Source organism: Pleurodeles waltl, chromosome 9 (genome assembly GCF_031143425.1).
Source record: "Pleurodeles waltl isolate 20211129_DDA chromosome 9, aPleWal1.hap1.20221129, whole genome shotgun sequence".
Taxonomy (NCBI): Eukaryota; Metazoa; Chordata; class Amphibia; order Caudata; family Salamandridae; genus Pleurodeles; species Pleurodeles waltl.
Window position 1 is genome coordinate 1089945237 of NC_090448.1, and position 26783 is coordinate 1089972019.

The following is a 26783-nucleotide window of genomic DNA, read 5'->3' on the forward strand; positions in this document are numbered from 1 at the left end:
TCTTAACGCAAAGAAGACTGAGCACCTGCAATGCTGACACCTTCCTGTTTTCATTTTTTCCTTTTGCCCCTTTTTGTTCCTAGGTTTTTCTAAATTATTTTTGAGATCCTTTATTTTGCACACATGTTTAGCCCAGCATTTGTGAATAATTGGCTAATTCTTAGGGTTTTCCTATGCCCTAGCTAGCTAAACTGATTTTAATGTGCCTAAATGCTTACTAGATTTGAAGAGCGTTTGTTTTTGGTACATCAGGTATTCTTCTGATGTTTGGCATAGTTTCACTTCAGTGTTAAGTTTTATTAATACTAGTTTGTCTAAATCTGTTTTGTGGCCTTGGTCAACCCTTGGTGATTATGTATCTTAATAACTTTGCTTTGTGCATTGTCTACGTGACATGGAGTCTAAGCTTGTAAATAAAAGCTTTTGGACTTTGTTATAAAGTGGAATTTTCCTTGTGTAGCCACAGTGGTCATATAGTTACCAAAACTGAATTTCTTGTGAATCTATTTTTGTCTAGCCACACCCTTATGCTGGGTGGAAAGATCTAGTGGCCTTCTCAGGCACTGATTCCTGTGAAGGGGAAGAGACTATATTTAGGTATAGCGTTAAGGAGCTAGGATAGTTGTCATGCAATCTGCCCGTTCAAACATTGCCCACCCTGAACGTTTTTGTCCTGTGGTTTGTTCCGAAGATTGATTTAAGTTCCAGTGTTGTACCTGTGAAAGACGGATGTGTAAGTATTAATAGAGTTTTACATTGGCAATGCATTTGGCATGAAGATTGCGGTAAAGTGTGATGTTGTAGAAGTGTTTTGCTGATTCGTCGGACTCGTGTGATTGTGGCGCTTTTTGTTAAAACATTTCCTCAGTTGTTGTTGTGGATGGGTCCGTCATGGCCTAAGATTCCAGAATTACTCACAAGTGTTGATAACACTTGGTCAAATTATTGTCTGCAGTGGGTATTGCTTGTGAGGCGTTATCAAGAGTACCAATAGTTTGCCATGAGTGTGTGTGGGTTTGGTTGGTGTTAAGTGAACATGGTGGATCTATATATGCGAAGTGAGAATTGCTAGTCAAGTTTCACTTGTTGTGCAATTGTGAAAGCTACAGTTGGGAAGTGTATCTCTGTACTGCTGTTTGATTACTGTGTCCTGTAGTAACAGACAGGTTGTTGGTTTTTGCTCTCAATATTTTTGCATTAGGTGTGTATGAGCAATTGGGTGAGACACAATTGCTAAATGAGTGAGTCGCTGCAAGTAGTGAGTTTGACGCCATCGTGCGAAGCACTGGTATCGGTCGGTTGCTGTGAAGCCACCCTGGTATTGGTGGATAATGCAGCACAGTTATTGGTTGGGAACATTGAGAAAAAAGGATTGTGGCATTTAAGTTACTTCATGACTCGATTTTTTTTTTAAATGAAGTTCTTTAAAGTGCTAAAAAGTGCATTGAAAGGAGATGCATTTATTCCAGTTAAAAAGGGAATAGAGACCCCACCCGAAGGCACTCTAGGTCATTTTGTCATGTCTGCAAAAGGTTTTAATGCATGTGTGTAGCTTGGACAGTGGTGCAAAATTACTGAGAAAGAAGGTGCATTAGCATGTCCTCATTGTGGAACCTTTAATGCAAGAATTCCTCACGACCAGAGGCGAGTGCTTTACAAGACAAAACCACCTCTGCCCTGTACAATTTGAAGTTCTTAACATTTGGGAACACATAGCAAGCATGACAATAGAATGCAGAAAACATTAAAGACAATTTCAGAGGCCAGATAGAATGAGGAAAAGCAAGCTTGTACAGCAGAAATAATTGAAGGAACTCGGTTGTATACAGCTATTTCTAGTGAAGAAGGAGAAAGCGCTAAACCCAAGACTAAAATAAAGACAGGGACAACAGAACCGACAACAGATGTTGAAGAGAAAAAGGCAGTGACATATGAGAGTGATTCAGATGGTGAATTTATAAATCATTTATTGTTAAATCGTCCACCTCCTTACCATTCATTTGAGGTAGGAGCAAGAAGTGAAGCTCCACAAAACGTAACCCCAAATGTGCCTCCTGCTCCAGTTGCACAAGCCTTGAATCAGATAGTGCCATTTTCACCTTCAAATTCAGTGACACAGATTCCTGAAGTGAGCCAAATAGGTCAGAGATTTAGCTCAGTCTGGATGTTATTCAAACTGTGCCAAATTCTAATGTGAACCGGTCCGTGCAATCACCTTATGTGAATCTGTCAGTGTCAAATTTTGTTCCAAACCAACATGTGCCAAGGTTTGTTTTAAATCAGTCATTACCAAATGTTTCAATGACTCAAACAGGACAAAGTTTCAGTACTGTCTTGTCATGACAGAGTGTAGTAATGACAATTCCTCAGAACCAGATGACTCATACTGGTCCAGATGCATTAAAAGTTCCAGTGACTATAGATTCCGTTGTTCCTTGGTATGTTTCAGGTATGTCTGACAGTAATACAAATTCATTAAATGTTCCCAAAGTCCCTGATACACCTTCTACATCCAAAGGGATGTCCCCACATGGTGCACATTGATCCTCACCTTATTTTGTGCCCAGAACAGAACAGATCCCGAATGCAAGCTGCAGTAACCCACAAGGAAATATCTTTTAACACACTAGCAAATATGTTGATTACAGACACTCCGACTCAGCAGATTGTAGGTCCTTCAAGAGCAGAAAAACTACAGAACAGTTCAGTGAGTTTTCAGGGTTTCACTGCACAACAGCTGACTAAATAATTTTAGACCAGGAGGTGCAACAGGCGTAACAAACTACAATCAGAGAACAGAAGATACCCCAGAGGGAGACAGGTCATTGAATGTGTTTAGACTGAAACTGGAATTAAATTAAATGATATTAGGAACTTTAGACACAGCCCAATTAGAGACCTACACATAAGACGAACTGCTGTTTGTGTGTAAAGATGTTACTCAACATGCAGAACAGGCTTATGACAGATCAGCTGAAGTGGCTGAGAAATATGATGTGGATTTGGAGACATGAAAACACTTAAAGAGTAGTTATAGACTGGACAGCATAAAAGATATAGCTAACATGACACCTCTCGGAATGAAATATCATATTATGGAATTAATCATGTACATCAAGAAATGGGGAGCTATAGATAAGTGGGAAGGTACATAGGCAAAGAAAAGAGATCAGAAGAGAGCAAGATGTACCTCTGGCAGGAGTATATCATTCTGAGGCCAATGTAAAAAATGCTTCCTATGAGAGAGATTACCCGAGATTGAGAGAGAAACTAGTGGAATGGTACAAGCAGACAGAAAAGTTTGTTACATTTTCAAAATGCCTGTGGGAAGATTTGAATACATTGTTTGGCATTGTGGTTCCAAGTGATTTGTGGACTAAATGTAAAGTCAATGTTGATTGGCCATACAGTGAACCCCAAAGACACCCATCTGAAGAAGTGATGGAAAGTTATTATAAGGTAGTTGAGTTTTTAAAAACCAAGGTGTTTCCGTAGGACACTGATTGGCAGAGGACTGACGAGATGATATAGGAATCGAAGGAGTCGATTCATGCCTATAATGAGAGATTGTTGCAAGCTTTTAAACATTTTAGTGGTACGGTAACCATAGAAGCCAAAGATATGGGTCATTTTGTGTTCAGATTTTAGCAAGGCTTGAAACCAGACATAAAGTGAGATGATTCAGCAGCATTTGATTTGTTGCCAGAAGAAACATTGATGAAACCATGTGTTATGCAAAGTATTGTAGTGGTGAATTGGAATTGAAGCAAAAGAAACTGAAAGCAAAACTTATGGTCATGCAATTGAAAGCTGCACAGAAAGCTAGTCAAAGCCTGCAAATGATGGTGAACACTGGTGGTATGTAAGGAGTATAAAAGTAGGGATCTAATGCTACCCAGCCCAGAAGTAGAGGTCTTGGTGTTCAAGTAGATCAGACTGGTGTTGTTGAAGTCCAGACTTTGAAGAGAACGAATCCATGTCATGTGTGTGGACGTTTGGGCCATTTGAGAAGGGAGTGTCCCCTTAATAATGTGAATAATCAGGTACAGAATCCCGGAGATGTTCAAGCAGGAGGAAATAATAAGGTTCGAATACAGAGAGTTCAAAGAATGTAAATATGCCCCAAGGACAGCAGACACCACGAGCCCCAATGGCTCAGCAGCAGATAAATGTCCCGACAGAATTTAAATCAAATTGTGAATGCAGATATGAATCAGTTAGCATCACAGTTTCCCTTAATGGATCTGTGGGATGAGGAACTTTCAGAAATTCTTCCAGTGGATAGCTCAGATGATGAAGACTGCATCTTTTGTGTATCCTTAGAGTTGGATTGGCGGGGATCCTATGTAAATGCTGATGTAATGGGTCACCATGTGTAATTTCTGGTTGATGCTGGGGCTACATGCTCTACTGTCAGAACAGAAGAAGTACCGAATTTTCCCCTTTCAGGAAAAATAATCCAAGTTGTAGAAGTCACACATAAATAGTTAAGCAACTCTGTGGCTGAATCTGTCCCTGTAAAATTAGGTTCATTTGAGGATGAGCATCAATTTGTGGTGTGTGATTCAAGTCCTGCAAGCTTGCTTGGATGAGACCTACTGTGTAAGCTAAAATGTTCCATTCACTGCACACCCCAGGAATCGCAATACAGATGAATGATGCGGATGTGCCCTATAAAATTGTGAAACAGTACCCGAGAATCACACTGTACCCTATGCTGACATGTATTGATTTGCCTGAAGATTTAAAAATAACAGTGAAGCCAAATGCAGTGTATCCACAAATTCCTCCATATAATATGATACCCTCAGCCCGACCCTCTTCAACATCTACATGGCTCCACTCGCTAACATCACCCAATCTCACAACCTCAACATCATCTCATATGCCAATGACACCCAGCTGATCCTCTCCCCCACAAGGACACCGCCAAGACCAACCTCCACAAAGGAATAAAGGCCATCGCCGAATGGATGAAGAACAGCTGCCTCAAACTGAATTCCGACAAGACTGAGGTCCTCATCTTCGGCTCCTCCCCATCCACATGGGATGACTCCTGGTGGCCTGCCACACTGGGATCCACTCCGACTCCCACTGACCACGCACACAACCTAGGATTCATCCTGGACTCCTCACTATTCATGATCCAGCAAGTCAACGCCATCTCCTCCTCCTGCTGCTTCAACACCCTTTGCATGCTCGGAAAGATCTACATATGGATCTCCCCAGAAACTAGAAGAAAAGTCACCCAAGCCCTCACAAGCAGCAAACTGGACTATGGCAATGTGATCTACGCAGGAACCATGGCTAAACTCCAGAAAAGGCTGCAATGCATCCAGAACGCCTCTGCATGCCTCATCCTGGACATCCCCCACCACTGCCACACCACAGGCCACCTGGAAGACCTGCACTGGCTCCCCGTCAGCAAGAGAATCACCTTCAAACACCTCACCCACGCTCACAAGGCACTGCACAACACCGGACCAGAATACTTCAACAGAAGGCTAACCTTCTACACCTCAACCCGACAGCTTCGGTCTGCCGACCTCGCAACAGTCCCATGCATCCACAGAACTACAACCGGCAGCAGAACATTCTCGCACCTCGCCGCCAAGATGTGGAACACTCTTCCCACCTACCAGTGTCAGACCAAGGACAACCTCCTTACCATCAGGAGACTTCTCAAGACTTGGCTGTTTGAGCAGTAGCAGCCCTCTCCCCCTCCCCGTCCCCCCCCAATAGCCTTGAGACCCTCACGGGTGAGTAGTGCGCTCTACAAATTCCTTGATTGATTGATTGGTTGATGTAACTCTCCCATTCTAGGGCTGAAGAAGTCCAATGGAAAGTAGCGCATAGTCCAGGAACTTGGAAAGATTAATGAGATAGTTGTCCCATGTTGACCCGTGGCATTGAATCCAGCAGAATGGTTCACTTTGATTGACCTTTGCCAAGCATTTTTCTCCTTACCGTTTGTAGGAAGTTGGTTCTGTATATACTATCACAAAGTGAGAGATAGTGTGCACAGAGTCCAAGGGTTCCCCTCAGAGGTTGATAGTGGCAAAATTAGATAATACTAATGCTCTATGTTGTGGTAGTGTGGTTGAGCAGTAGACTTATCAGAGGATAAGGTTAAGCATTTGTTGTACACACACAGGCAATAAATCAGAACACACACTCAAAGACTTAACTCCAGGCCAATAGGTTTTTATATAGAAAAATATTTTTTTCTTAATTTATTTGAGAACCACAAGATTCAAGATTTAGGTAAGTACATCAACTGCAAAGTACTTCACACAGGTAAGTATAGAACTTTGATTTAAAACAGTAGTACACACAGTTTTTGTTAAAATGGCAATAAGCTATTTTAAAAGTGGACACGGTGCAAACATCAACAGTTCCTGGGGGAGGTAAGATTTGGTTAGTTAAGTAAAGCACTTACAAGTTCGGTCTCCTGGGCATAGGCAGCCCACTGTTGGGGATTCAAGGCAAACCCTGACACCCAGCACCAGCAACACAGGGCCGGTCAGGTGCAGAGGTCAAAGGAGGGCCCAAACACCATAGGCACCAATGGAGAACAGGGGTGCTCCGGATCCAGTCTACTAGCCGGGAAGCAGACCAGGGGAGTTTTGTAGAGCATTGGGGGAGGGGAGACACACACAAGCACACAAAAACACACCATCAGCGGCACAGGGACAGCCGGGTGCAGTGTGCAGAGTAGGTGTCGGGACTGTCATAGAAAACAATGGAGAGACCCGGGGGTCACTCTGACGATGCAGGCAGGGCACAAGGGGGCTTCTCGGGCCAGCCACCAACTGGGCTAGGATTAGGGCTGCCTGCTGGTCACTCCTGCATTGGTGGGTGGTTCCTCTCAGTCCTGGGGGGCTGTGGGTGCAGTGCTTGGTCCAGGTGTCAGGTTCCTTTGTTACCAGGCAGTCAGGGGGAGCCTCTGGTCCTCTATGCAGGCGTCGCTGTGGGGGTGCTGGGAGGTGAACTCAGGGTGTCCACATCGTTGAAGTTGCCTGGGAGTCCTCTCAGCAGTGTTGGTTCTCCTCAACTCGAGCCGGGGGCGTTGGGTGCAGAGTGTGAAGCCTCACACTTCTGGCGGGAAGTTGGAGTCTCTTTAAAGTTGCTTTCTTTGCTATTCTTTCTGGACAGAGCCGCTGTCCTCGGGAGGTTCTTGGTCCTTTAGGTGCAGATCAGTCCTCTGAGTCCTCAGAGGTCGCTGGTCCTGCTGGATGCATCGCTGTGCAGGTTCTTTGAGTCAGGAGATAGGCCGGTAGGGCTGGGCCAAGTCAGTTGTTGTCTCTGTTGTCTCTGTGGGGCTTTCAGGTCAGCAGTCCTTCTTTTTTCTTCAGGTTGCAGGAATCTGATTTATTGGGTTCACGGTCGCCCCTAAATAATCAATTTAGGGGGGTGTTTAGGTCTGGGGGGCAGTAGCCAAAGGCAACTGTCCTGGAGGGTGGCAACACCCTCTTTGTGCCTCCTCCCTGAGGGGAGTGGGGCACATCCCTGTTCCTATTGGGGGAATCCTTCAAAACAAGATGGAAGATTTCTTAAGGCAGGGGTCAACTCAGCTCAGGGCACCTTAGGGGCTGTCCAGACTGTGAGTGACTCATCCTTGTTTTTCTACTTATCTCCTCCGGACTTGCCGCCAAAAGTGGGGGCTGTGTCCGGAGGGCGGGCATCTCCTCTAGCTGGAGTGCCCTGGGGCATTGTAACACGAAGCCTGAGCCTTTGAGGCTCACTGCTAGGTGTTACAGTTCCTGCAGGGGGGAGGTGTGAAGCACCTCCACCCAGTGCAGGCTTTGTTTCTGGCTCCATAGAGCACAAAGGCTCTCACCCTAGGGGGTCAGAAACACGTCTCAGCAGCAGGCTGTCACAGGCCAGTCAGTCATGCACTAAATGATTGGGTAAACTACAGGGGGCATCTCTAAGATGCCCTCTGTGTGCATTTTCTAATCAATCCAACATCGGCATCAGTGTTGGTTTATTATTCTGAGAAGTTTGATACCAAACTTCCCACTATTCAGTGCAGCCATCATGGAACTGTGGAGTTTGTTTTGACAAACTCCTAGACCATATACTTAATATGGCCAGACTGCACTTACAATGTTAAAGAATGGACTTAGACACTGTAGGGACATATTGCTCATGCAGCTATGCCCTCACTTATGGTGTGGTGCACCCTGTCTTAGGGCTTTAAGGCCTGCTAGAGGGGTGACTCACCTATGCCACAGGCAGTATTTGGTGTGCATGGCATCCTGAGGGGGATGCCCTGTCGACTTTGCATTTTTATCCCCAGCAACCCACACAATCTGCAATGGCAGTGTGCATGTGTTAAGTGAGGGGTCCCTTAGGGTGGCACAACACATGCTGCAGCCCTTAAGGACCTTCCCTAGTCACAGGACCCTTGGTACCACTGGTACCTTTTACAAGGAACTTATCTGTATGCCAGGGGTGTGCCAATTGTGGAAACAATGGTAGATTTTTAGTGAAAGAACACTGGTGCTTGGGCCTAGAGCATGCTGTGTCTCTGAACAGTTTAAAATGACCATTTTCACTGATAGTCAATATGGTTTTGGTATTATTCATGACTTCGGCCAATTGTATTTTATTTGTATTACTTATAAAGCCCATTCAGATCAGCGGTATCGAAGCGCTAAACAGATAAGAAGGGCTGAGGTGAACAGAAAGACACTACTGTGAAAACAGCCAAGTCTTAAGTTGTTTTCAAAACAATCAAAGGGGCCAAATACCCCTAATTTTGGTTGGCCGCGAATTCAAAAAGTTAGCTGCTGCCACTGAGAAGGCCCGGTCCACGCATTTTACTTTTCTGCTCCTTTGAATCAGTACCAACCTAAGGTTGGCTGACCTTAACGGACGACTAGGGGTGTAACAGTTTATAACCTCTTGCAGATAACCTGAGCCCTGGGAGTGAAGGGCTTTGTAGGTCAGGCACAGAAATGTCTCCAGAATGCTCAGAGCTGATTCCCTCAAGCCTGCATGATGTAAACATTGTACCATTATCTGGGGTGTCAAAAGCCGCAGATAAATCAGGTAGGATTAGGATGGCACCACCTCCCTTATCTACCTGCCTTCTAATGGTATCTGTAGTGGCAATCATGGCAGACTCCATGCTATGCTTTTTCCGGGATCCATGTTGGGATGGATCTAGACAATCTTATGCAATCAAGAAGCTGGCAAGCTCTTGATTGATTTGTTTCTCCAAAATCTTGGTGAGAATAGGCAGGAGGGTGATGGGACATACATTTTTTAGGTCACCTGGGCCCCCTTCTAGTTTCTTTATAAAGGGCATGACAATTGTCTCTTTCCAGGTGGCAGGGAGATGCCATCACCTCAAAATACATCATTTCCAAAGGCTCCGCAACAGGATCACTTACCATTTGCAACACTCTTGGGGAGCAAGGGTCATTCGGTGAGCCCAAATGAGTCTATATTAAGAGGGACTTGCTTTTATTAGCCATCAGAGGTGTAACCTTTGTCAAAATTGGGCCAGTGGCAGCTCCACTGTTGGTACCAGCGTCAGGATCTCATGATTCTATGTGTAGGGTTGAAAACGCTGAGTGAAACTTAAGGATTTTATCTCTAACGAACTCTGCTCCTTTATTGCAGACAGTCAGTGAATTCTCTAGCTCCTGTGGGGCAGCTAAGGCTTTTACCACTTTAAACAATTCTTTAGGGATATTACCTGCGCTCCTAATCCTCTGTGAGTAGAAGCTTAATTTAGCATCTTTAATAGTTTGTATCGTCCTTATCATTTTTTAATATCACCGCCACTCCACCTCCCCTCCTATCAGGCCTTTCTAACCTCTCCACTCCATATCCTAAAGGAGTAGCTGAAACTAAATCCGGGTCAGAATCCTCCTTGGCCCATGGCTTGGTTAAAAATAGGAAATCCTGTCTTAATTCCAAAATTGCTTGCCTTATTTCCAAACTGTGTTTAATTAGGGAAAGGACATTAACCAGTCCACAGCTAGGAGTGTCTTGTGTAGCTCTCCTCCTTTTCCCAAGAAGAGCTCTCAAGGAGGAACCCCAGGGGAAAGGTGACTGGCCTTCATTGGGGCACTGCCCTTTACTGGGTTATTCTTTAAGTTTCCAGTACAGTGCTGCAACTCCATCCATCTTCGGGAGGAAGGGGAAGCACCCCCACTTCCTTGCAGCATACCTTAGGAGAATGACTCACAAGCTGCCCACAAAAATTGCTGTTGCTAAATGTGAATCTCACAGAAACTCTACTGATAATGTAACATTTTGGGAACACGCAGATGAGTTGGTGAGATATTGCACCTTAAGCTGCACTTCTTTTACTGGGGAGTGGAACAATGACACAAATGATGAGACAAGTCACAATTTTCTATTAACTGCTGTTGATACTTGTCAGGAAGTTAAATGGTTGCATGACTTGTCAAGAGAAATGAAAAATATATTTGGGTTTCAAGTGATGGAAGATCTGTGTTACCAAACAGTTTGTTGCCACCCATGGCTAGACACTATCATGGACAGACACATATAGGTCAAGATGCAATGATAAGAACCTTTAGACATACATGGTTTAATCCCAGATTCAGAAGGGTAGCGAAAGCTGTGTGTCACAGCTGTGTCACATGCCAACAAATGTATGTAGAAAACTGCACAGTTGTTACATTAAGTCACACAAACAGATCAGGAGGACCATTCAATAGAATGCAGTTGGACTTCATAAAGCTATCTGTATGCAATGGCATCAGATATGTTTTAATCATTGTGTGTGTTTTCTTCCATTGGGTTGAAGCTTACCCACAGCATTGAAGCTGTTACTTAGGTAATTAGTTCCTAGATTAGGCTTCCCGACTTCTTTAGAGTCAGACTGAGAGACACACTTCATCAGTGAGGCCTTGAAATTGTTATGTGTAGCATTACAAGTTGAGCAAAGACTACTTTGCAGTTTCAGACCTGAGGCTTCTGGATTGGGGAAAGTCAATGGCACTCTGAAATCTAGACTGGTGAAAGTATGTGCATCCACCACTTTGAAATGACCAGATGTATTGCCTCTTGTCTTGATGAGTATGCACAGTGCGTCCGAAAGAAAGACTGGTTTGTCCCTGCATGAAATCATCATGGGGAGAGCCATGAGGTTTCCAGCTATGTCTGCAAACGCGCTTGTGAACATTACAGATTCTGTGTTCCATAAGGTTGGAGAAGCTACAGTACAACTGCAGCTCTGCCATGACCTATGTGGAGGTGACTGGGTCATGGTAAAGAAGCATGTAAGAAAATTCTGTTTGGAGACAAGATGGAAGGGTCGTTACCAGGTAGTGCCTGTCACTATGACAGCTCTAAAGTGTGCTGTCTCCCTAACTGGTTGCATGCTAGCCACGCTCGCTAAGTTCCAGGACACGTAGATGATACAGCATCTGCCCCAGAAAGGTTGGTTACAGTGAGCAAAAGGGATCAGGTTAGTCAAGCTGTTGGGGCTAGACAAGGGGCTACTACAGCACAAGTATGGTCTGGGGGGGGGTCTGAGTGAGTCAACATCAGTGGTTGGCACAAAAGGGTAGAGACAGAATCAGTTGACTCATGCTGATGTTGACGAAGGAGCAGCTGCTGTAGATAAAAGAGCTATACAAGGAGATAATTGGCCAAGTAAGTAAACTGTGCCAGCTGGACAAGTGTCCCCAACGACTGCTGAAGAGACTGAAGGGTCAAGTCAAAGTGACAGTGATGCTTATGGTCAGGTGAATCGGAGGTCAAAGAAGAGTACCTAGCTGAAAATACTCAGCACCTGAATGGACATATTTTGCAGCCAATGACTGGGAGCGGAGTTTGCAACCTTTAACAATTTGAATCCAAATCAATATTCTTGAGTTCGAGATTGCAGTGGAACTGAACTTTGAAATCTCATTGCCGGTTGATGAACAAAGACATTGGCCCTCATTCTGACCTTGGCGGGCGGCGGAGGCCGCCCGCCAAAGTCCCGCCGTCAGATTACCGTTCCGCGGTCGAAAGACCGCGGCGGTAATTCTGACTTTCCCGCTGGGCTTGCGGGCGGTCGCCTTCAGACCGCCCGCCAGCCCAGCGGGAAAGAGGCTTCCACGATGAAGCCGGCTCGGAATCGAGCCGGCGGAGTGGAAGCTGTGCGACGGGTGCAGTTGCACCCGTCGCGTATTTCACTGTCTGCGCAGCAGACAGTGAAATACATGTAGGGGCCCTCTTACGGGGGCCCCTGCAATGCCCATGCCAGTGGCATGGGCACTGCAGGGGCCCCCAGGGGCCCCGCGACCCCCCCTACCGCCATCCGGATCCCAGCGGTCGGACCGCCGGGATCTGGATGGCGGTAGGGGGGGTCGGAATCCCCGCGGCGGTGCAGCAAGCTGCGCCGCCGTGGAGGATTCAATGGGGCGGCGGTACACTGGCGGGAGCCCGCCAGTGGTGCCGGTCCGACCGCGGCTTTACCGCCGCTGTCGGAATCCCCATTGGAGCACCGCCGGCCTGTCGGCGGTGCTCCCGCGGTCCTCCGCCCTGGCGGTCAAAGACCGCCAGGGTCAGAATGAGGGCCATTATGTTTTTGAAATGATTATTAGTGATTACAGGCTGTGCTTTTATTAGAAGCATTTAAAATGTTATTTGAAGTCTTTTGAACATTTGCACATAGAGAAACACTTGAACTTTCTAGCAGATCAAGGAATATTTTTGTGAATAATTTGAACTTTTTGAAGGAGAGCCTAGTTTTGATTTTTGCTTTGCTCAAAATAAAAAAGAATGAAGGAGACAGTAATACACTTAAGCGGCGTGCATGTTCGATTTTTTTTAAATTTGGGATTTTTGGTCTGAATTTAGAGAACTCATAGAGTCGAATCGAAGAGGGAGCTGTAGATGTGTGTGTGTGTGTGTGTATATATATATATATATATATATATATATATATATATATATATATATATATATATGAGTCGAATTGAAGAGGAAGTTGTAGATGTGTATATATATATATATATATATATATATATATATATATATATATACTTATTATATATGTAGGTTTAGTATTTGTGACAGTTATTATGATCATATTGTTGCTCATTAGATTGAGCATACCCACACCAAATGAGTCATAGATAGTTAAATCTACAAGTGACCAGAGTACAGCAAATCCTTTGGCAGATCAAAATCCTTTATACAATGAGGACATATATTTACACAGATGATCCTAGAGGTGATTTGTCAGCAAATGTATATTATAAGTTGTTCAATGAATATGTAGATACCATGGAAGTTAGAGACTGTTATGTGCGCACAAAATTGCCTTCATCAGTGAGTGAGGGAATAACCTATCATAGTCCTCGGTCCGGGGACTGATGTAGCAGAAATGTCAGTATTGTCCCTCATGTCACATAGGTCATCTATATGTGACAGGTTATGCATTATGTTAATCAAAGTACTAATAGATTGGTTGTAAAGTGATGCACTGAGAAGTTATTTTAATGGGCATTCACTCTAGGTAACTAACAAAATCCATGAGGTGTAACAATTAAATGTGATGTTAAATGAATTAATTCATCATTATGTTATATTTCATGATGAAAACTAACAGACTGCATTAGAACAATATTGGATTTCAAGGAAGAAAGGTTTTAATTTGTATGCAAAGACTGAAAAAATGTGGGTCTGTGCCATATTCACAGAAGAAAATTAGTTACTTACCTGTAACTGTAGTTCTCCAGTATTGGAATCTTTCATAGATTCACATGCTTGAATCATTCCCCGTCGTTGAGATGGGAGCCCCCGGTACAATTACACAAGTAGTATTGAAACATATTAATACAAGGGCCCTAGGCCTCTTCAATTTAATAGTCTATCATAGTCATTTTAAGAAAAAGGATCAAACTTGAGCATCCACCAATCAGACGACACCACCGTCTAGAATCCTCCTGAGAGAAGCTCCAGCACCTCAGATTTTCTACCGCATGTCGTGCTAGGGGGTCTCCTCAGAGCTCTGCTCTTTCTTCACACCTTTGGATTACCTTGAAGCCATTTTTTCTCTTCTAAACCTTGTTTTGACTGATTGGGGTTAACAACTACAACATGTCTAACAAGGAGAAGAAGGGTTTATTCAGAAATTGCAAAACTTGTGGCAAGAAAAGACTACATTCTGAAGACCCTCATCAGGATTGCATATACTGCCTCTATCCAGACCACTCAGCCAAGGACTGTAAGGTTTGTCGTACCTTTTCCTCTAAAACTCTTAAGGATAGAGAAGGCAGATTATCAATTTGGCTGCAGAAACTTAAGTACAGAGATAATCCAGTCTCTGACTCTGATAGTGATGACTCTTCAACATCCAAAAAGTCATCAAATAGGGCAAGATCAGACACAAGATCTCTTTCCCAACAATCAAGAAAAGCCCACAAAAAGACTGCCTCAGGGTCTTTCAAGGTCCCCAACTTGCGAAGAACTGGCATTTCGCATTCTGCAGAGTGGCGAAGAGATCTAGGCTCGGTTTCCCTATCAGGCGAAGAGCTGATTCAAAACTTGTTGGACTAATTCCCATTCGTGGCTGGATGACCATGACCTGCTGAGGGAATCCACAATAATGTTCTGTACTCCCGGGACATGTTTCGCTCGAAGGTTTACTTTGTGGCTGATAGACCATTCCCAGATGTGCTGAGATTCTCTCGATAAGAGTAGAGACCTGGGGCCAGATGTAGGAAGACGGCAAATTGCGACTTGCAATTTGCGAGTCCGAGCGACTCGCAAATTGCAACTCGCAATTTGCTATGCAGAACGGTGTCTCAGACACCGTCTGCGAGTCGCTATGGGGTCTCAAAGACCCACCTCATTAATATTAATGAGGTGGGTCGCAATTTGCGCCCCCATAGTGACTATGGGCACTCACAGGGATGGAGGCCTGCTGGGAACAGCAGACCTCCATGTCCGTGTCTGCTTTTAAATAAAGCAGTTTTTTTTTCCCAAGTGTAGCCCGTTTTCCTTACGCGGTCGCAAAATGGGATTGCATACCACTGCGAGTCACAAATAGTAAGGGAACACCCCTTCCTATTTGCGAGTCAGAAATGCATTTTGCGAGTCGGTTCCGACTTGCAAAATGCATTTCTGCATTGCAAACACACGTTTGCGACTCGCAAATGGCGATTTTCGCCATTTGCGACTCGCAAACTGTTTGCTACATCTGGCCCCTGGTTCCTCCCTGCTTGTTGATATAATGCATTGTCGTTGTGTTGTCCGCCCGGATGAGAACCGGGGAACCTCTTATCTTTGGGAGGAAAGTGCACAGCGCTAGTCGAACAGCCTTCAATTCGAGGTAATTGATGTGAAAGACTTTCTGATGTGGCTTCCATTTGCCTCTGACTTGTAGGTGCTGGAGGGAAGCCCCCCATCCCTCGAGAGAAGCGTCTGTAGTTATTACCCAAGGTGCCTGCCGAGGAAGAAAGGTAAGCCACTTCGCTAAGTGAGAGTCCTGAGTCCACCAAGCTAGAGCGGATATCATGGGGTTCGTTATCCTGATGATATAGTCGAAAGACCCCATGGACTGTGCCCATTAAAGGTCTAACTGTTCCTGTAGAGGTCTCAAGGCACCAGAGGAATGTAGGAGGACATCATTCCTAAAAGGGACTTGAAGAGGCGAACTGAAACGCACTTTCTTCTTTGTAAACGTTTTGCGAGGGAAATGAGCTTTCTCCGTCTGTCCTCTGTAGGGACTGCCTTGCCGGTGGAAGTGTCCAGTACTGCCCCTAGAAAAATTATTCTCCTTAAGGGCTGGAATGCTGACTTTTTGTGATTGACTGTTAGGCCCAGGCTCGTGAACAGCTCGATACAAGCTCTCGTGGATCTCTGCACCTGAGATCTGGATCTTGTTTTGACCAGCCAATCGACCAGATACGGGAAGACTTGATGGTTCGGTCTTCTGAGGAAAGCCACCACTGGAGCCAAGCATTTGGTGAAGATCCGGGCGGCCGATTTCAGGCCGAAGGGCAAGACTTTGAACTGAAAATGGTCTCCGGCTACTGCAAATCTGAGATACCTTCTGTGGGAGGGATGAACAGGGATATGGAAATATGTGTCCTGCAAATCGAGGGTGGCAATGAAATCCCCCGAATTTAGAAGGGATAGAAAGTCTGACAGGGTGATCATACGGAATGATTGTTTCTTGAGATAAGTGTTGAGGTCCCTGAGGTCTAGAATTGGACACCATCATTTCTGCTTTTTTCGGACTAAGAAGAATCGGGAGTAGAAGCCCTCTCCCATCTCCTGATGTGGAACCCTTTCTAAAGGCTCCTTTGAGAAGCATGGACTCGACCACCTGCTTGAGCAGATGCAAGTGTTTCAACTTCCGAGGAAGGGGAGGCTTTGTAGGAGGACAGTGTAAGAACTCTAGGGTATGGCCAAACTGGATGAGATTTATGACCCATTGGTCTGATGTTATCTTCTGTCAATTTTGGAAGTAGAGAGAAATCCTTCCCCCTAGTCTTGAGCGCAAGGGAGGGTTCGTAGTCAGAGTCGATAGCAAGTCATTGCGAACGGCCTGTATCTTTTGGTTGCCTTCCAGCCTTTCCTCTCTAGGGAGCTCTTGAATACGCTGCCTTGTGAGGCATTCTCTGCTGGAACTGAGAGTGAAAGGAATGAGATGCCTCTGAGGCAGTAGGATATCTGTACTGTTGAAAACCTGGTCTATATGATGAGTAACCTCGGCCTCTAGCTCCTCTGAAAGGCTGTCTTTTAAACTGCAGGGTGCCAAAGGACCTGGCCGTGTCAGTGTCTGTCTTAATCGCCTGAAGCGCATCAATATTGTGCCTTCCGAAAAGGGCTTCACCATCAAAAGGTAGATCAAGGATCTTGTTTTGGACCTCAGGTATAAATGAAGTCGCTCAAAGCCAACCTTGCCTTCTGAGAACTGCAGAACCTGCCATCTGACGGAAAGATGTGGTGGCGATGTCCATAGCACAATCTATGCTTTCTGCAGAAGACCTCTCCCCCTCCTGCAAGACTGTCCTGGCTTCTAATTTAGAGTCTTCAGGCAGTTGATCTAAATAGGGTGCAATGTCAGCTCACAGCTGCCTATCGTATCTGTCTATGATGGCCAGAGAATTAGAAACCCTTATAATAAGCGAAGCCATTAAGTAAAAGCGTTTTCCTATGTTGTCTAATCTCCTACCCTCCTTATCCGGGGGGGCAGAAATTGGTGCTGAAGGGTTCCTAGAGCTGCGTTGTGCCACTTGGGCAATAACTGAGTCGGGTCTGGGACGGCCCGTGAGGAAAGCCGGAGAGTCTTCAGGCGCCATATACTTTTTGTCAAGGCGAGGTAGAACCGGGATGACCGTGGCCGGGTTTTTCATAACTTTAATGCCCTCATTACAGATATAGTACACAATCAGCATAGATTTAACACTCTTCTGAAATGGCTCCTTAAAGTCTTACAAAAAGCAGTCCATCTGCTTTGTGGGCATGGGCAACTCAAACCTTTTAGCAGCTCTTTCCAGTAGGTTGTGGAAGCCGCCGATGTCACCGGGAGGGGAATCAACAGGAACCAGAGAATGCGAGGAGGGAGTAGGAATTTCGTAGTCATCCCATTCCGTTATTGCATCAGGTAATTCCCCCTCTTCTCTGTCATCATCATCATCATCATCCGAGGAGGACACATCCTGCGTAGGGATGGAAATCGGTGTCTGCTGAGGTACATAAGATGGTTGGACCCCTGGATGGACCGGAATAGAAGGCACAGATGGCACAACAGGCTGCTGAACTCCCAGATCATCTGGCGGGAAAAGCCTTTTGTAGTCATCTAACATGAGTTGTAGATCAGCTATGAGAGATCCTGGTAAAGAAACCATCTGCTTCTGATAAGGATACTGGTGCGTCTGCGGATCGTAAGAGTGCGGATCATGCTGGGTGTCTTCCTCTAGATCCTGGCACTTGACGTGTAGTTCTGATGGGCTATGAGCAAACCCGAAAGGCCCCTCATTATCTGAGTCCTCTTGCTCCAGTAAATGCGTAGGTACCAAAGCTGAAACCGTACCTGGAGATGTCACCATAGAAGAAAGGAAGGCAGACTTTTTCTGTGCTTTCAGCCTCGTCTACGGTATCGTCAATGGCATCGTCGATGGCAACACGGATGGCATCGTCGACGGGGATGTAGCCGGCACACTCGTCGGAATCACCGACGGCATCGTCGACAGTATCAGCATCGTCGACGGCATCGCTGACAGCATTGTCAACGGAGACATCGCTGGAGAAATACTCGCCGACGAGGAAAACGACGATGACAGAATTAACGTCAACGGTCTCACCGGCGGCAGCATCGATGAAGGAGAGGCGATGTGCGAGGCAGCCATGAACGTCGTCGACGAGGGCGTCGTCTACATGATCGTCGATGAGGAAGACAACACCGTAGAGACTGAAGAGGTTGCAGTCATCAACGATGAAGCTGTACAGACACCTTTGGACACCGCCGTCGACGGAGCTCTCGTTGATGGTGTCGTCGACGGTGTCGACGTCGTAGATTTTTCCGATGGCCTCTTAAAGACATGGTTCACCACAGGAGGTGGCGTTGGAGGCTCAGATAAGGCTCTTTTGCTGCGCTCTGAGGATACAGATCTCGCTTTAGAGTGCCTTTTAGAAGAAACTGAACTCCTGTGAGGAGAACTGGGAGGACTTCCAGCCGTAGAAGGAACTCTTTTAGTCTTCTTGTGAGCCTTTTTTGGAAGATCTTCTGAGTGGGGTTGAGGAGATCTGCCTCTTTTCTGTGGTTTTCTGGAGGAAGTTGTCAGAGTCACCAGATCCTCGGGGTCTGCGCACGTTCCCAACATGTCCACCACAAGACAGCTCCAATACTCTGATTAGAATGTTACAGAGTCTAAGAGAGTCCAAGTGGGGAAAAGGGGATTAGGTAGGGAACAGCTGGGAAGGAGACCTGTAGGAAGCAAAAGGTTAAACAACACAACATCAGAATAAAATCACATTGACTGTCACTAGATTATGATTCTTAGTATTGTCTTACTGTTACCATGAATACTCTAAGAAGTGATTTTAACTAGGCCTAAAGAACTCAGGATACCTGGAATAAAATCAAGGATGATTAATGTAATGTTTCATAAAGGTTTTTCATGACATGTCACGTAATGTCTAGAAATACAAGAACCTTCTAGAATAAAGGTTCAGAACAAACACAGCCTTTTTTTAACATGAGGACTAAAGGCTGTCTGAAAACCATCTCTGGAAAACAATTGGAATTATGCTAGGAACTTAATATGCACTAGACCATCACATTTAGGTTTTGTCCTTTTCACAAAAAGAAATGTAGGCACATTAATTAACATTACACTTCAGAGTCTTTTTTTTTTTGTATGGCCATGAACTGATTGTACACACTGTTTCCGATCTGGGAATCAAGTTTTACATGAGGGAAATGAATCGTGCACTGTGCCGATTGCAACAGGAATATGTAAATGTCTTGAAATGATCGCGCAACCTTTTGCCGATCTGAACACCAAGTTTATCATGCAAGAAATGAATCGCGCACACAGCCGATTCTAACCAGAGTATTTAAATGCCATGAAATGATCCCGCAAGTCTTTGCCGATCCAAACACCAAGGTTGTCATGCAAGAAATGAATCGCGCACACTGCCGATTCTAACCAGAATATGTAAATGCCATGAAATGATCACGCAAGCCTTTGCCGATCCGAACACCAAGGTTATCATGCAAAAAATGAATCGCGCACACAGCCAATTCTAACCAGAATATGTAAATGCCATGAAATGATCGCGCAAGCCTTTGCCGATCCGTACACCAGGTTTGTCATGCAAGAAATGAATCGCGTGCACAGCCGATTCGAACAAAGTATGCAAATACCATGAAACGATCGCGCAAGCCTTTGCCGATCCGAACACCAAGGTTGTCATGCAAGAAATAAATTGCTCACACAGCCGATTCTAACCAGAATATGTAAATGCCATGAAATGATCGCGCAAGCCTTTGCCGATCCGAACACCAAGATTGTCATGCAAGAAATGAATCGCGCACACAGCCGATTCTAACCAGAATATGTAAATGCCATGAAACGGTCGTGCAAGCCTTTGCCGATCCGAGCACCAGGATTATCATGCAAGAAATGAATCGCGCGCTTAGCCGATTTGAACAAAGTATGCAAATGCCATGAACCGATCGTGCAAAACCTTTGCTGATCCGAACACCAGATTAACATAAAAGCAATGCTTTGCGTACTCTGAAAGTTTTCAAGAATAGGCCCAAGAATTCAAGAGTCTTTTTAGAGCGGGGTGAGGGGCCCAGCCCGACCACCGTCTTACCACCCTGCTCTAGGATCACCAAGATAATGCCGTGCAGGCCTGGAACTTCAAAGTAGGCGTCTGGAACAGGAGCTCAGGAAATTGCTGCTGCTCTGTACCGGGACCTCTGAATAGTGAGCACGTGGAGCTGGGCTGGCTCCCTTGTATAGAGTCTGGCGCAGCCCACAGACCACACCCAGTCATACTGCAGAGAAAACTTCTAGAAGGTCCTAGAAAGGAACCACACCCTAACACACTCAATAAGTCTGCAGCAATACCTTGCAACTGAACAGTTATAGCAAACATCGTTAATAGTGTTTTTCAAGGTTAAAGTCTGCAATGCAAAATGTTAACAAACTGCATATAAACACAATGCATGAATTATGCTCTTGCATAAAGGCTGAGATTTTGCATTTTCATCGCCCTTAGAGCGCGCACTGTCCTCAAAGTGGAGCCTCTTCTTCCCACAGGTCTTACAGGCTCTGAAGAGGCTTATCTTCTCCTTATCAGACATGATGAATTCACCTCAAAATAGAGTTCCCTTTAGTAAAGTAAGAAGAAGACCCCTTACTTGATGTAGGAAATTTTGTTTCTGAGGAAAAACAGCAAAAATGAACTTCTCTGAAGTGTTGACTGAGAAGAGCTCAATGGAGACTCCCTAGCACGACGTGCGGTAGAAAATCTGAGGGAAGGCAGCTCCTCTCAGGAAGGTTCTAGAGGGAGGGGAAGCCTGATTGGCTGGGCCTTGCTTTGGTCCTTTTTGCTCATAATGATTAGGATGGGTTACTGAAGTGAAGTTCTTAGGCCTTTTTCCATTGCAGTAGCTTGTGTATATATATATACACACATATATATATATATACATATATAGCTGTTTTGATGTTTCCCATCTCGCTGACGGAGACGGATTCAAACATGTGAATCGATGAAAGTTCCAATACTGGAGTAACTTCGCAAATGTTTCAGTCTGAATTTCATGATCGATTTCTATTGGATGTTACACATTCAACGTCATGTGGAATGATGAATGGACAAATCATCTCGCCCTCTGAACTTTAATGTACCGTTTAAGGATGATCTGGAAGCAGAGTCTCATTTCAGATCCAGGAGAGCTGACTTCTTTGAGCCCCATTATTGCATGCTGAACGCCTTCCACTCTGAGAGTTATAGTCATCTCTGCCCCTGCCCCTTTGAAATGTCTTGCTGAGACTTAGAGATGTTCCTTTTAACCCAAAGAAGAAAACTCTTGACCAACCTTCAGAAATGCTGACACCTTCCCTTTTTCATTTTTTCCTCTTGCCCCTTTTTGTCCTAGGTTTTTCTAAATTATTTTTGAGATCCTTTATTTTCCACATGTGTTTTGCCCAGCTCATGTGAGAATCTACTTGGATAATCCTTAGGGGTTTCCTTTGCCCTAGCTAGCTAAACTTAGATGATTTTAAATTACTTAAATGCTCATTAGATCTGAACAGTGTTTGTTTTCAGTACATCAGGTGATTCTACTGATGTTTTGCATTGATTTTGACAAGTGTTTAGTTTTATTAATGTTAGCTCGTCTGAATCAATTTCGTCCTTGGTCATCCCCTGGTGACTGGAGTTTGCCTTGTTTGGCCACACTGGTCATATTGTTGGCAAAACTTACTTTTTTGTAAATCTATGTTTGTGTCCCCACACCCCTACGCTTGGTGCAAAGATCTATTGGCCTTGTCAAGCACTGATTATTGTGAAGGAATTCATGTGTTACTACATACATGAGTATGGGCACATAAAGACATCCGTTATTTAATGACTTTCATTAAAGTAAAAAAACATTAAAAGGTGGACAGCTATGTGTGCAGACAGATGGACGTGTAGAGGTGGCCACATGAGATTATTTTCAAGAAATAATTAATTATGTGTGTGATACACGGGGTGGGGTAGCTGTCTGGGCCAGACCAATGTAAAATAAAACAAGCATTGCCAAAAAGCCAAAATAGTTTTTGAACTGAAAAAGCACACATTGCCACGGAATATCGCAGGCACTGCAGGGAACTTTATTTTAGTTTTCTTTTGTGGATGTACACCTTTTGAAATATCATAATGCTGTCACTCACAAAGAAGGTAACCAATGACTGAAGTGGACTACCCCTTTGCCTTATGCTATGTGCTGTAGTGGGAGGATTAAAATGTGAATGTCAGAACAAGAAACCAATTGGTCTTGGCCAACGCCAGACCTAAATAATGGCTGTTCCAGTTTCTCTTCACCAAGTACAACATTTACTGCCTTCATGTTTTTATATATTGTTAAGCAGGTTTAAGCACCTCTTAACTTTAGGGAGCCTAGCTTGGTAAGGATGTATAAAGTATATACGAATATGGGAATGTTGGGAGTGTCTTCTCAGACAGTGGCATGGTAGAGCTAGAATAATGGGTGGCAAAGTTCATCTTCTCTGACATTCCATTGTTTGTCCTTCTGTTCTTCCTAGTTTAACTTAGAACGTTCAGCCCACAATGGGAGAAATGCTTTAACATAACAATATGTGTTTTCCATACAGCTTCATCTGTCTTTAACTTAGTTCTCTATGGTTCTAACTCTTGGAGACAGCATTTTATAGTTTGTCTAGCTCTTGGCTGTAGGCTCTTATGCTATATGAGCAGCCACTATTGAATCCCAAGAGTGTCTCTGTCAGTCGCAACGTTTGAAATGCTGAAATGAACTATTGCTATCCATTTCCTTTCGATGTTCAGTGAAAGTTTAAAGCAGGGGGCGAAACAGTCAGGGACAGTTGGCTTGATTGCACAGATGGGGTGACACTGAGTGCACAGTTGCTTAAGGTTCACTGCCAACTTGCTTCTGTGTGTTACTAGCTGTTAATTCATCTTGGTCCTCATTGATTGCAATTAACAGTGGCTAAGTCTCTCATGGAAGAAGTTGTGTCTCATACCTCTGGTTGATCTGGTTTTGAAGAGATCGGATTTCATCTTGTCTTTCCGGGCTGCTCTTCACAAACTCTTCTGCTAGTTGGTTGATCTCCTCTAGACGACTCTTCCCAGGGGCCAGCTTGGTCAAGAAGTTCTGAAAAGAGTGACACTTGCACAGTCCTGAAACGTTCTCTGAGGCAGACTCAGGTTGCACAACCAACAGGACAGTTCAATGAGTTCTACAATAGCAGCAACACAGAGCCCCGCGACCTCCAATGGAAACCCCTGCGTTTTCCCCGTTCTTTTTCTGTAGGCTTACTGGTATACCTGCTAAGCCTAAATATATACAGCTAGCTAGAATAAGGAAAATGCCCAGGAGGAGCTGTGGCAAAGCTTCCGACTTGGGTATGGAACCTTAAAACGTGATTTTCCATTCCATATTGCTCACGTAACCAATCATTGTGGTGTAGGGCAAACACTTAGGGTCAGACTTGCAAAGACAGATGTGTCATGTACGTTGCACAGCATACTGTGCTACAGTTGTGTGCTTATGTACATGTCATTTCTAGGAGTGCCTACAGTCTGCATTTGGTATATGCGTGAATATTAATATGGGATTCCTGAATATTGTTGCCTTGCATTCCTCGACCTAACATGTGTGTATTGCAGACAATGGTATATTGTGCAGGTGCATAGGCTGAGGACAATTTAGTATATAAAAATGCTATAACTGTATTTATTGTGTAAAATTAGTACGTTGCCCATAATAAGTAATCTTCCTAGCAACTTTTCTGACAAACGTGAACGATTAGTGCATTTTACACACACTCTCTATACTGCTGACACTGGGTCCTTCACTGTGCTCAAATAATCGTAAAACGCATATTTTTCTGGCCACTTTTCTGATCCTCCTCCTCCTTGGACATCCACTTTTAGAAACTTTCAAGTACATACGAGTGGCTAATGCATACAGTGCGTACACATATTGTAAAATGTGAAGTAGGATTATATGCCTTTGTGAATTCTGCATCGTGTAATTATCGAAACATTCCAATAACTTCCAGGAATAAGTCTGGTGTACACCTTAATCTATTCCTTCACTTATCTCTGCCTTAGTTGGCTTATATGAATACATTAGCAGCAATTAGAAGCAGAACGATTCTTTGCACAAAGTGACATGCAAATCTTGCCAGTTAAATATACATAACAACAACAGATATTGGCCTTCGTTTAGATCTGGGAAGAGGCACCACGTCTGCCCAGGACTAGACCAGCCGACACGCGTTTCATCAGGAAAAATGACTTTTTCAAGGCTAATGTATATATGTTGTGTGTCTGGTTTGAGTGTAGAACTAGACGTCCACAAGAAATTTAATCTAAATTAATCTTGGCAACGTGAAGCACATAGGATGGTGGTAGCAAATGATGGATTCTCAGGTACAGCTAACGGAACTGCACTGCTGCTAAGTGCTGTTTGGTTAGCTGGTTTTGAGCACAACACTATCATAGGGTCTGGTTTGAATGAATTACTCAACCTTCTGATTCCTACTGTAGGATCCATCATTTCCTACTGCCATACTATGTGCTTTTCATCACCAAGATTCATTTAGATTACAATTTCTTGTGGACTTCTATTTCTACACTCAAACTAGACACATAGGGGGTCATTACAACCCTGGCGGACGGTGTTAAGGTGGCGGTAAGACCGCCAACAGGCTGGCAGTCTTTTTTTGAGTATTATGACCATGGCGGTTACCGCCATGGTCATCCGCCGCTTCCCCGTTCCGCCCGCCAAATGTATTGCTTTAATTCACTTGCGTTAGCTTAAGTGAGGACTGTTAGCTTTGTATTTCGTGACTGTGCAGGAAATACTGATTCATTTTCATAACATGAGCTTTCTTTCAGACTTCGTTTAGACATAGAGAGAAAGTGTAACAGTGTCCATGAGTTTGGAGTATCCAGAGTAATGGACTAACAAATTATATAAATGTTTGAATCCTGTGTGAAGCTACATGGATGGAGGAGGTTCCCATGACAGACCTGGGAATGGATGTTAATGTTGCAACCTGGGTCTCCAGCCCGGCGGCCGTGACAATACCGGCGGTCCCTCGGCGGTCTTGTTAAAAGACCGCTGAGGTTGTAATGACCACCATAATGTGTATGCATTAGCCTTGAAACAGTCACTTTCTGTGATGAAACACGTGTCGGCTGGCTGTTACAATGACAAGAAGTCTACTAGAATGTACAGAGTTTTCTACGATACAATAAATCTTTTGTTTTGGGACAATGGTCTGCGGAACTTTATGTGATGGACTGTCACGTGTTACTTAAAGACTTCTACATTTGTGTGCTGTTGTACCAAATTGTTGAATATACCTTACTGTCACATCGTTATCCTCATTTCTTTCCATCAGGCCACAGTAAAATCAAGCGGTGAGTACTGACCCCCAATTTGTACGTGGCTGGTGTTTAGATGGCTGCTGACTGAGATACAGAGACTTCCTTCTGCAAGGAATTATGATTGCCTCCGTTCAGATTTTCACATAGTGACTGGGAGATTGAAGGTGATAGGCTTGGGTCTCCGCTACAGTTTCAAGGGTGGCCTGTGTGCCTTCAGAACATTTTCTTTTCATTTGGTTACCCTGTGTGTGTCACTTTCCAAGACGCAACCAGGCACTCTAGGAGGAATCTTCTCGTGCAATTTGGTTTCTGTGGAAAAATTTGCTTCCAGTATTATCAGGTGCCCAAGTACACACCCAATCATTATGCACATCAATGTGTTCCCTTTCCCAGGCAGCGCTGTCAGTACCTGGTACTTGTGCTGGATGACGTCGACATTATCGGATTTGGGTGTCAGGGTGTGAAAAACTTTCTCCTTGTTGTCCATCCAGGATTGGAACTCACGACACGAGCCGTAGAACCGGTGCAGCTTTATGACCTCTTCAAGGGCTTTTCTCCGGCTCTACGATTGGATAATAAGAAAATACATCATCACCTGCAGCCCGTGCAAGGCTTCCAAGTCAGAGTTCGAACATCAAACATATCCGAGGTAATTTGTAACATTCTACCTGATTGTGCACTCGTAGATGCTATTTAGACTGCATTCCAGGATACTGTCATAAAAAAATACTGTGTGACTGAAACATCATGTCCTAAATATCGCTACCAAAAATATTGTACCGTTGGATGTAGATTTTCTGTAATTAACTACAGTACAGTGACATTTATGTATACATTAATAAAGACACAATATCTCAGACAATATATTTGGGCTATGATGACACCCTGTTGCGATTTAATGCTTAAAAGCATCTTCTGGATCACAGGGCTAGACTGAAAATCAAAATCATGATGGAAAAAAACATTCAAATCAGAAAGGGGGCAATAGGGGCTTTCATGGTTGGTTCCTGGCAGCTCATCCAGCTCTGAAAGCAGCCCCCTACACTTCAGCCCACCGGAAACATGTCAAAGTAGCAGAATGACCACTGCAGGCCTGCTGATGATACTCAGATATCTAACTCCAGCTGGAACCTAATCTGGGACTCAAGGTAACATCTCACAATGGTGGTACTACTAAAGATATA

At 44.4% G+C, this 26783-nt stretch overlaps 1 protein-coding gene across 1 annotated transcript in view; it reads right to left on the reverse strand.

Moving 5' to 3' along the window:
- Positions 1-26783, reverse strand: part of SPTBN5 (spectrin beta, non-erythrocytic 5) — a 1780873-nt gene that overhangs the window by 1402268 nt on the left and 351822 nt on the right. Inside the window, exons 16-17 of the mRNA XM_069208774.1 lie at positions 26009-26161; positions 23223-23353 (exon numbers count right to left, since the gene is read on the reverse strand). Of these exons, the coding sequence (XP_069064875.1) occupies positions 23223-23353; positions 26009-26161 (284 nt within the window). The remainder of the gene's footprint in view (positions 1-23222; positions 23354-26008; positions 26162-26783) is intronic.